Source organism: Oratosquilla oratoria, chromosome 11 (assembly GCF_046742065.1).
Source record: "Oratosquilla oratoria isolate Oo_2021 chromosome 11, ASM4674206v1, whole genome shotgun sequence".
Lineage (NCBI taxonomy): Eukaryota > Metazoa > Arthropoda > Malacostraca > Stomatopoda > Squillidae > Oratosquilla > Oratosquilla oratoria.
The window spans coordinates 44,868,265-44,880,175 of NC_134787.1; the positions used below are offsets into that span (position 1 = coordinate 44,868,265).

Here is an 11,911-nt window from a genome sequence, read left to right on the forward strand (position 1 = left end):
CTGTGAGATGATCCGCTTAATAAGTATATAAGCAATGTATCTCAATTTGCTTGTACCATTATATCTCTGAAGAAGACTCTGTCGAAACGTTAGAGAATAAAGTACTTCTGGTCCTTCCTGGACTTTACCTACAACCACTATATCCATATATATATACATACACACACACACACACACACACATATATATATATATACATATATATATATATATACATTTATATATATATACACACATACATATATATACATATATATATATGAGTGGCAGGGTGGTGAGATAAACACCGAGAACAGTTGAAGTTTTATTAACTGACGTTTCGCTCTTAACAGAGCTTCTTCAGAGTGTACAAACATAATCGGGAAATCAACAGTTATATAGCTTACATCATTCCGCGTTCCTTCTTTAACCCACCCCCTCCTTCCCTCTCGTACCCTTCAGCTCCTGTAAGATCATCCAGCCGGACATTTTGGACAGCTTAATAAAACCATCACGATGGTTACAGCAGGGCTGGGATGCTATAAAAGCTGCCTCTACTATTTTTCTTTTTTTTTCTTGTCTAACCCTTGTTTTAATATTTCCACTCCGTCCCAGTTAGGTAAATGTCCGTATTCCTCCGCATGAATCACCAGGGCGTTTGATGTTCGGTGGGCCCTCAGGTCGCTCTTGTGCTCATATGTCCGCTTGTGTATGCCTCTTCCTGTCTCCCCAAAGTAGTTTAGGTCACAGCCACCACATGGGATTCTGTAAACCATGCTGTTGTTATTATGTTCATTTCTACTCTTACCTCTCACTACTTCACCTATCTTCGTACTGGATGTACTGGCGATCTTTAGCCAAGCTTATTGAAACAATATGAGAAAGCGAACTAAAATTTGTGAGAACCAGTGTCTCGAAGACTGCATCATGTTAGCAGGCCCGGTTTCGTTATGTTATGGTGCACGCGTGCCAAGAAGTAAAAGAACAGTTCTTCGAAAAGAACTACCCGGAATCCTCTGGGAACTCCTACGACATCATGTCGTCCGCTCATTTCCAGAAACAAATGACTCGAGGTGTGACGGTTAATCTCTCTCCGTTTAATATGTGTGGGGTGGGGGTTGGGGGGGTGGGGATGCGTACGTGTATTGGTGTGTCTGCGAGCGCTGATGCAGCGAGCGAAGTTAACCGTGTAGGAGGAATGGGGTGTGGCGGAAGACTAGACCCCCCATGCGCATGCGCAGAAACGGAATAGGGAAGGTGGGGTGGGGTGTGTGTGGATCTGTGTGGATGTGAGAGTTTAAGTCTGCGTTCAGATCCAGTTGGTGTTGTCGTCTTCTTGGTGGGCGCGGCCAGGTGCATAGTAATGTGTGGGAGGACCTGATGAATAAAAACAAAAACAAAAAAAACGGAAAGATTTTTGTGTACGGAGAGGAAGAACATGACGGGGATTTGTGATACAATGAGACTGGATGGACGACAGAACTACACCGACGTGACCTTACCCCAATTTGAATGAAACCCCCACAAAACCAATACAGAAGATGTATACTGTAGTTTTGGTTAATTATATATTACCATCATCTTCGGTAACAAATACGTAGGCGAATCAATACTGCTTAACCCTCCTTGTAGATAAAAATGCCAATACACAGGCCAGGACAGGAAGAGGGAGTAACATCAGATCAGGTGGAGGTGAGGGTGTTCACGGGAGCGCTGGCGAGAGGATTCCGACATCAGTCTAAAAAGGGATCCTCCTTTGCTCTCTCTCTCTCTCTCTCTCTTTTTTTTTTTTTTGTAAAATATCTACAGTTCTGGAACCTCGGAGGATTTGATTATACAATCCCCACCCTAGCCAAAAATAAAATAAGAAATTATATAAAATAAAATTAAATACAATAATATAAGATAATAATATCGACTTATTTCATCTCCCCCCCCCCCCGAAAAGGATGGATTGTTTCCATTTCCTCTCTCCTATATCTGCCCTTCCTATATGGAAGGTCGTCTCCTTTTCTGTAACAGGCTCATAAATACATCCGTGATAGGATACATTCGTTAATCACATTCGTCAAACACCCTTCCTGATCTATGCTACCTGGACTCGTATTTACGGTCAGGAGGATGTCCTCTATGAGTCGCCAAGAAAGAACCCGCTCTCCCTCAGATCCAGACCCGCGGCCAACCATCAACCGAAGTGAGGTCACAGGTCAACCACCTGCTTCCCGTTTTCTTCGCCTCGCAGGGTAATTTATAACTGGCTGGAATGCTTGCGACATTCGCCTTTGATTGGCTATATCACCCTTTCGCGGGCACACGCAGGCTCCCTGGTTGTGGACAGGCACGGTCAAAACTCAGATTAACTACTTTGCACGTGGGTCTGCCCCCACCCCAACACTACCTAAGCTTTCCTCCACTTTCCAAGATTTACCTCACACACGAAAAGCCCCATCCGTATATTATCACACAGATGCGAGTACAACAACAGGCTGTGTTAATCAGCACCCACAACCGAAATTGGATTCCACCTTTGAGACTGCCTTCCATTGCATCAGCGAGCTCCATCAGCCTTTCTGGCCACGGCTTATGCCCTATAGCAAACCCTCGACTGCACGACCCGCAACTCATCGCCTACGATGCCCGAACCCTCATTGGCTCCAGCCACACTTCTAAAGAGCTGCTCCACTCAAACTACTTGAAGCTTTTTTTTCCTTTTACGTTCCTTTTCAGGAGAGAAGAAGAAAAAGTCTAAAGTGTTCCCCTGCCAATCTGTCATCCCGAATACGGACTGATTCCTGATGCCATCACACCTGTTGCTGCTACATACAACATAATCCTCACGGCATAACATAACCACCTCCACATAGATAGTCCAGTGTTCTAGGCAGCAAACCACCCTATTTTGACTCTCCTGCGTGCTAACACCAATCTAGAGGACCAATACCCTAGGATTATAAAAGCTAAACTTCCCTAGTTTTGAGACACCAGTCAACCAATCAACACGACGTCCGCACCCTGGTCATCTTTGGCGTCTGTGACTGGCGTGCTCTCGGACCATTCACTTACAGTACATGTAGACCGCCCAGCATATTCGCCCGCAAACGACACCTTTAGCATTGTCAATGAAGATCTCAAGGTTTCACAACCTGACTCCGGTAGAACCGACAATGAAGATTCTTCTTTCGACGCAGGCAAGAGGAAGTCTGACTGAACCCCACTCACCCACGCCGTCAAGGAGAACGGCTTTCACTGCGGAGTCGCAGATGATACTCCAAGAGTACTTTCAGTACTTGCACACGGATTTTACGAGCAGCCGATCAGGAGTTTCAAGCAGAACTCTTCCGTTCGCGATCCTGGCTGTCTCCTCCCGCGCAACGGCTTTTGACTCCACCGCCACCCATGTGCTGAGTCCCTCCTGAGACGTAGCCTTCGCCGACCACCTTCATGGGACGTGCCCTCGGGGAGAGTCCTTCCACTGACCGGCCACCTGACAGAGGCTCCTTCTAGGAGCTTGCCTTTCCGTTAGACACCAGCTCCTCTTCAAACAAAACCACCACCACTCCAACCATCGTTTTGACACTTACAATGGGGTTATAATTTGGAAAACATGCCAACAGGAAATATCTCCCCATAATAAGGTTGGGAAAAGAAAACAAACACCCAAGGAATCAAACAAAAGAGGTTAACAAAACTAATTGACAGACACTATGGTACTTTGCTGAGGTATTTTAATTGATTAAATCTTAAAACTTCAAACCAAATTACATGCAATCGCATCAACGAGAAGTTAGTTCCATTCATCAACTACGCGGTCGGCCGGGTTGTTTTTAACTACTTCAATGTCCCGACAGTTTCAGATAATTATATCTTGCCTGGTTAGTGTTTAGCGGAAATATTTTCAATCTTAACCTCATCAATTCCTTATCTTGGGCCTGTAATTACTCACACCATGATCCGAGTCTCCGAGTTTTTAACAATAGTAATAACAATGTTGTAATAATAATAATAATAACAATGAAAGTAATGATAATTATAATAATAGTGATAATAATAATGACTAAATTACTAATCATGGACATCTTTTTTTAGATAATAGTACAGTAAATCAATGTACACATACAAAACACGGATACATACTTATATTACTCTGTTGATTTTCTTAAAGGAAGAATAGTAAGATATTTTGGCAAAATTTTAAATTATTTGGATACGATGCTCGGTACCAGTTTTGTGGCTCGACGTTGTACCCTTTCCTAATTTTTGTCTTTAGTGAGATTCAGAAAGCGTACCCATGATACGGACCACTGTAACATTGAAGTCCGGGCGGATGACAGCTCAGCATAAAAGAGAGAAAAGAAAGAAAGAAAGAAAGAGAGAGAGAAAAAAAAGGAAGCAGCATAATCCAAGTGTGGGTGGATGCGGTCGAACTTATTATATAGTAGTCTCCCATTATATCGCATTTGATACTTAGTTCTATCTAGTGCCAGGCGATCTTAATCAGCTTAGAGGAGTCTTAGCGTGCAAATGGGATACTAGTCGAGTGTCTAAAATTGTTAGTCACAATTAAATATATTTCAAACTCCAATCTAGTCAAACTTTAACCCAAATAATTTGTAGTTGTACTTAATATAATTTCTATGTGTACGTCACATGCAAGCTCTTTCACTATCTAAATCTGTATTATGCATTTAGTTTTCCGTGGTGATTTTTTTCGACGCATCACTGAATTAGAAAAAAAAGTGAGAAAAAGAATAATTTTTCATCATCACTCAAAATTCTTGTGGTCTACATTTTTATATGATTTTTCTTTTCATTTGCTTCCCTTTTGCCGGTTCGTGAGCAAGCTTTGTCTCTTGTGCCTAAAGGAATGTTGCACGCGTTGCCAAATGACCAAAGTTAATGCGAAATTTGGACCCTATTTCTTATAACCGTAGGGGCTGTATTTGCGACTTCCGTTGCCTCAGGGTACGGCAACGACAAAAAGTATCCCCAACAGGAAAGTGGACGAACAGGATCCAAAGACAAACGAGAAAGTCTCACACAAATACCAAGTGAATACACTCCCAGTCAACTGTCCTTCTTCCAAGACATATCGGAGTCGCTACGCGGAAGCGTCGGATGCGGCCAGATGATGTTTTCAAGTTTAATTAACTTAATAAAATCATCTGGCGATGACTACCTTCTCTCCCTGGTTAATATACTGTCATAACATTTCAAGTGTAATGAGTCGTGAGGGAGACTGCTATAGTCAACTATCTGCAACAGCGGCACCAGACAGTGTGACACCGGCCCGTGGTAGATGGGTAAACAGACATCTCGTTTTACTGGATTCCATTCCTTCCGCTTTCGTCCCCATCGCTGCCACAAGTACACCAGGTTAAGGTTAGGACCCGCACCTCCATCGTTCTAACGGGGCAAGGCACCATATCCCTGTCTGCCTTGACCGCAGCAAGAACAAAGCCCAGACCCCTGACTGCCCTGACAACAACAAATTGGGGCGCTCTTTACCGAATTGTGAGAGGAGCTCATGGATGAAAAACATATAAACAAGCAATAGAAACATATATAAAAGAAAGTAAATAAATGCAGTAAAATAGAATGAACAAAATAAATAGATCAATAGATATATGAATAAATAAAATAAAGAGGCAAGAGGGAGGAAAGTGATACAGAGGAGAGGCAAAAGGACTGAAGAGGGGGAAATGGGAGTGGACTGGAGGGGACGGGGAGAAAGAAAAAGAGTGAAAAGAAGAGAGACAAATAGAAATAGAGAGAAAAAGAAAGAGAGTGAGTGAGGAAAGAGGGAATAAAGAAAGATAAGAGTAAAGAACAAGAGTAGAGAAAGAAGAGAGAGGAGGGAGACTGGAGAGAGGAAAAGGAGGAAAGGAGAGAAAGTGAGGAGAGAGAGAAAGAGGAGAAAGGAGAGAAAGGGGAGATGATAGAGAGAGAGGGATAGGAGAGTGGGAGAGGATAGAAAAGAGAGGGAGACGATAGAGAAAGAGAGAGAGGGAGAGGAGAAAGGGAGACGAGAGAGGGAGAGGAGAAAGTGAGGAAAGGAGGGAGAGAGGGAGAGAGCAGGAAGATGGAGAGGCGAGAGGGAGAGGGGAGAAGGACGGGAGGAAAGACAGAGGAAGGGAGGAGATGAGAGAGCCAGGGAGAGAGAATGGGAGGGAGGGAAGGAGAAAGTGAGAGAGAGGGGAGTGGGAGGAAGGGAGGGGGAAAGGAAGGAAATAAGAGGAAGAGGAGAGGGTAGATAGCTGGTAGATAGGGGTGGAGTTTTAGAGATGTTAAGGGAGATGTGGCTTGTAGCGCAAAACTTAATATACAATACAGGAAGAGTCATCTCAAACTGTGGCGAAAGAAATTATAATCGAAAAAATCACATGTCCTGAAGATCTTATTCAAATTCAAAGAAAGGACAGCCATATATCTATAAAATTACGAAGCCAGAAAATTATTTGATCCCACTGGACCCTAATCCCCAACAGAACTCACAAAATGATATCTTCATTTCCAGAGCAATATCTACTCCGCATCGTACAGTATGTATCCAAGAACCTCGGGGCAAAGCAGTATTACATTTACATAATGTCGCCTTGAAATGATCACTCAAACGAAGATCCCCACCAACCCCCCTACATCCCTACCCACCTTCCTCTGCGAGGACCTTGAACAATTATGTGCCATCCGGCCAAGAATTCGTTATGTCCGTTACAAGAGGACGCCACGGGCCACCCGCAGGTCGGATGAAGCGCGGAAACGGGAGGTGATGTGTGGGTGAGAGGTTAACTGTTGACATATAGGGCGTGGGTGTTCTGGCGACGAGATGAAAAAGGCAGCTGAGAGTGAATGCTTGTGTTATAGGAGGAAAGACAAACGACGGGTGATGATATATATATATATATATATATATATATATATATATATATATATATATATATATATATTCATATATATATTCATATATATATAATATATATATATATTCATATATATATATATGAATATACATATATATATGACTATACAAATATATATATATATACACACACACACACACACACACACACATATATATATATATATATATATATATATATGTATATATATATAAATTTATATATATATATATATATATATTGTAAGATAAGGAGGGTGGTGATAAACCTGTCCGGGGGAAGGTAGTGGCAATTTTAATTGCCCAGACACGCCCCTCAGTATCACAAGCGTTAATATTTACAATATATATAGGTCGACACACACACACACACACACACACACACACACACACACATATATATATATATATATATGTGTGTGTGTGTGTGTGTGTGTGTGTGTGTGTGTGTGTGTATATATATGTGTGTGTGTGTGTGTGTGTGTGTGTGTGTGTGTGTGTGTGTGTGTGTGTGTGTGTGTGTGTGTGTGTGTGTGTGTGTGTGTGTGTGTGTGTGTGTGTGTGTGTGTGTGTGTGTGTGTTGGGACCGAGGAAGCTAAAAAATCACTACGTCAGTTGCGCGTGCTGTCTCTCATGAACAGTATATCTGCCAGCTAGGGTCCGTCAGCTTGACTGGTTCTGTCTTGTCATGGTCGAACCATCCCCCCTATGTCCGTCTCCTCAGACCTTGTCTCCACCTTCTGCCTCCTCAGGCTGAGGCTAAACCACGCCTGGTTCTGAACATGAACCGGGGAGTGGGAACACCCGAAAATCGAGTTGGGGGTCTGCACAAGCATTTAGGTATTAGAGAGAGACCCAGGGAGGGGAATGAAGGAAGGAAGGGGTAGGAGGGGAAAGGGCTCCAACCAAGTGGGTTCAAAACACCTGACTAATGCTACTCTGCCATGCCAAGAGCTCGCCAAACGGCTGGGCCCCAAACGCCCGCAGAGCAGCCGCCGCCTCCGACGCTCCTAACCAACCAACGGGCCAACCGGACTTCCCCCTCCATGCAACAGCCACAGGTGGGCTGCGGTGAGGGGGTGGGGGATTGTGTGTGAAGGGTGGGGGGTGCGGCAACACTAGGTCAACGTTCATAGCTACGAAGGAACTGGGGTGGTGAGATGGATGGTGGGAGAGAATTAAAACTATGACATTTCAGTCTTCACATGATCAGGTTGAAACTTGTGAGGCACAAAAAGTTAAGTTATTGTATGGTATTGACGATTCCTGGAATAAATAAACAAATGAATAAACACTAGTGACAACCCAAGAGGCTTATGAGAGTTAACGTCTTTTCCAGTGAATAAATAAATAAACAAATAGATAAAATGGTTGCACAAGCGAGGGTTTCCACTGAGACGTGCGGGTACCTTTTCTCAAGCGGGCAGCTACCTGGAAAGAGGAGGATGACACAGTACCAGTAGCTAGTGAAGACCTACCTGTTGCTTCCGCCGTGTTTGCTGGACTCGGCATGATCTCCTTCGCCTCGTCCTCCTCCGTCTTGATAAGAACATGGGAAGTTTCCATGGTCAAGGACGAGCTTGGAGTCGGAGGTGGGGGATGGGGATAGGAAGTTCCACAAGAAACAGAAGGGATCTACTTTTGTGTGGGAGAAAGGGAGAGAATAGGGGTGCGGCTGAGGGAGAAAGGTTGAGGCAAGGCAAGGGGATGGGGGAATCCTCAACTCATGGGAAAGGTCGCTATGGATGTAAAGTTTCCAAAGGTTTATTCCCTTTTAAGTTCTGTGAATACCAAGTTCGAGTTCGATGAAATATCTTGTTTACCGAGTCTTGCCTTTTCCCCGCTCTTGGCAGGCGGGCGAGTTTGTTTACGTGCGCACGTCTGCCGCCTTGGCGCAACACTTCACATAACAACGGTCAAGGGATACCCCATCGACAACTGGGCAGAAGGTCGACAGGACCTTTCAACTTGGCTGGCTGTGACCGGGGGTCCGGGAGCCTATCTGGCTGGTTGGCGTTGTTGTTGTGAAGGAAGGACGCGTCACCAACTCGTACCAACATCGCCACACTGCCTCCTCCCTCTCTCCTCTCCCGCCTCCTCTGCAGCCCAGCGTGCCGACCTCTCACGCAGACGCCTTCCCGCCCTCAAGGTATCTGTCTGTAACAGAACGTGATACTCTCTTGCTATTAATTCTCCATAAGTAATTTCCTTCGAAATTCACTATTCCCCATTCATTCACCTAAGCTCCATTCAGAGGAAATAAAGTGAGAGACAAAGAATCCCGTTGTTTCAGGGAAACCGTTACAGAGTTGCCAAATACCTCCATACAGCATCTCCCGTCCCTTAAAGGGGCCGTTCCATAGGAGACCTAGTTTGGAATAATTTTTTCCTCCCAACAGTTCCACGGAATACACTGGAAAATAATTCATCTTTAAGAGAAAAGTTATCTAAGTCAATGTTATGGGAACGTAAGATTTTATTTTCATTTCAGGGGTACCTGCGCAATGGCGACTCCACTTGTGCAGAATGGGGCGCAATGTGGGGGAGTGGCTTGCATCTCAGGTTAAAGAGGGGAATCCAGCCATGGGATTTCGAAAAAGAATGACTTATTTTGAGACCACGCCATTTACCAGCCAGGCACGACTCCCCGCACCCCCCTACTCATGAAGCAATATCCAAGGAAATATAATATTATGCAACCGTTGCTATGATACAGGCATCTCGTCGGAACTTCTGCGTACAATCTGATTAAGCCGAAAGGGGATTCCAAGAAACGGAGCAGAGCTATTTATAGCTCGCCTTCCTAGACCTGTACAGCACGCCTCCCTGCCCACCTAGCAGCATAAAGCCGACACGAACACAATCCAGGCAGTGCATCTGATGCTACTGCCTCCTGCCTGTTCCTAAATATCCAAACTAGGGGACGCCATCTAGATGAATAAAACGGACTCAATTGCACAACCATGTCAACGAAGTAAATAATATACTTCAAACATCGCTTCAACTAACATTTCCTACATAGAAATAGAAAAAAATATATATATTTAGGTCTTCCATGGACCCTGAGGCGCCACGACTACCTTGACCCCATTTCCCCCCAAAACCAAAACGCGGTTGCAATTTTGCTGACAAATATTTGTTGCAATGATTCGAGTACGTACGACCTCAATCCTGAATGACTTTACCCAGTGTTGATGTGCCCTGTTTACCTCTCTGACGTCATCTGGGGGAAGATCATGGATTATGATCCTCAGGGCCCAGCGTGGCCAAACAATATCGTCGCTGGCGTTGTCGAAGAGTTACAGCCAAGATCTAAGTATATTTAGACCTTGGTTACAGCGACAGTGTAAACACAGTTACGGGAGACTAATTTTCAAACGCTGAGGTTCCCAGAACTTTTACTATATCCTGTGGTAGCCTCTCCACCAAATACCACAAAGCCACTGCCCTTTTAAACGTATATCCGACTCAAATGGAGAAATATTTATATTCAATGTTAAATTAATCTGCGAGTGAATAAAACTGACGTTCTGTACATGATATAGAACGTTGAATCCGTAGAATTGTTGCTTGTAGAAAGATCAATATTCTAACAGTCTGCGTCAGTAAATACGTCGGGTGTCCAGCTCTTCCGAAGCCTTTTAGGGCTTCGGAAGGCTTCCGTCTCCCCTTGGGGAAAGCCCCCCACTAACCCTAAGTTGACAACCCTTGGCCTAGTCCCTGACGCATTAACGAAGGTACATAGGCTTATATATATATATATATATATATATATATATATATATATATATATATATATATATATATATATATATATATATATATATTTCAACCATGGGTAGAAAAAGTTGCACACAATTGAATATGGTAACAGAACAGATTCTAGAATTGAGACTGGGGATTTTCTAGATGATACATTCATTAGATAATGACTGCCACTATACATAAGAGAATAGTGGAAATTTTAGTACTTTCAAACAATGTACTGCTTGAAGATGAAAATGTTGGAATTAAATGTAGTAAAGGGTTTGAGGACAAGAATATAGGGGAAGAGGAGAAGAAACGAGTTATACGAGTTAGGAAATTTAGAAAAGGAGGTGGAAGGTGATGGCTAAAAGTAAGCATTTAGTAATTTTATTATCATTTATATATATTTTTTCGCATCCGACCTAGCTATGGACCAAAAGGTCTTCTGTCGGCATGCTCCGCCTTTGTAATCCTTTTGTAATATATATATCTAGATATATATATATATACAATATATATATATATATATATATATAAATATATATGTGTGTGTGTATGTGTGTGTGTGTGTGTGTGCGTGTGTGTGTGTGTGTGTGTGTGTGTGTGTGTGTGTGTGTGTATGCATGAGAAATCACACAAACTCGTGATTCTAAATGTGCGGAAAACCACAAAGGAAAAAGATAATCTGATGAATAGACGAAAGCGCTTGGTCATCAGTTAATCTTTTTCTTTGGTGTTTTTTTCGCATATATGTATATATATATATGTATATATATATGTATATATATATGTAGATATATATATATATATATACATATATATATATATATATATACATATATATATATATATATATATATTTGTACAAGAAGAGTAACTAGGCGAGGGTACTGGGGAACGTTTGATTCGTCGGGAAATCTCTCCCCTTGACCTACATTTTCCAGTACTGGACTGAGTGTTTGAGCCATCACTCTGAATAACAATATTATCTTACCTGTATAAGCCATGGCTTAAATCTAAGTTGTTAATAAATGTAACTTTGAATATGTGAAATGTTCAAAGACTCAAGATCAAAGAAACGTCATTTTGATCGAGCTATACCAGTGGAATGAAAATCAAGATTGTTAAATTTGTTATGGAAAATGAGGTCGGTGTTCAAGAAGCTTGATATATTAATCAAATATAGTGAGTGGATCAAACATACCATTCCAAAATTTGTGATTAATTTGTCTAACAAACTATTAAGTGATGCTGCAAAGTGTGCTTTGAGTTTTACTTTTGTTGTATCTA

The 11,911-nt window shown here is 42.7% G+C and overlaps 1 protein-coding gene across 1 annotated transcript in view; it reads right to left on the bottom strand.

The window, feature by feature from the left end:
- The window catches only part of LOC143029778 (histone deacetylase 9-like), a 454,521-nt gene extending 445,775 nt beyond the window's left edge, over window positions 1-8,746 (bottom strand). The window contains exon 1 of the mRNA XM_076192726.1: window positions 8,353-8,746. Coding sequence (XP_076048841.1) covers window positions 8,353-8,440 — 88 coding nt within the window. The 5' untranslated portion in view covers window positions 8,441-8,746. The remainder of the gene's footprint in view (window positions 1-8,352) is intronic.
- Between the last annotated feature and the right edge of the window lie 3,165 nt (window positions 8,747-11,911).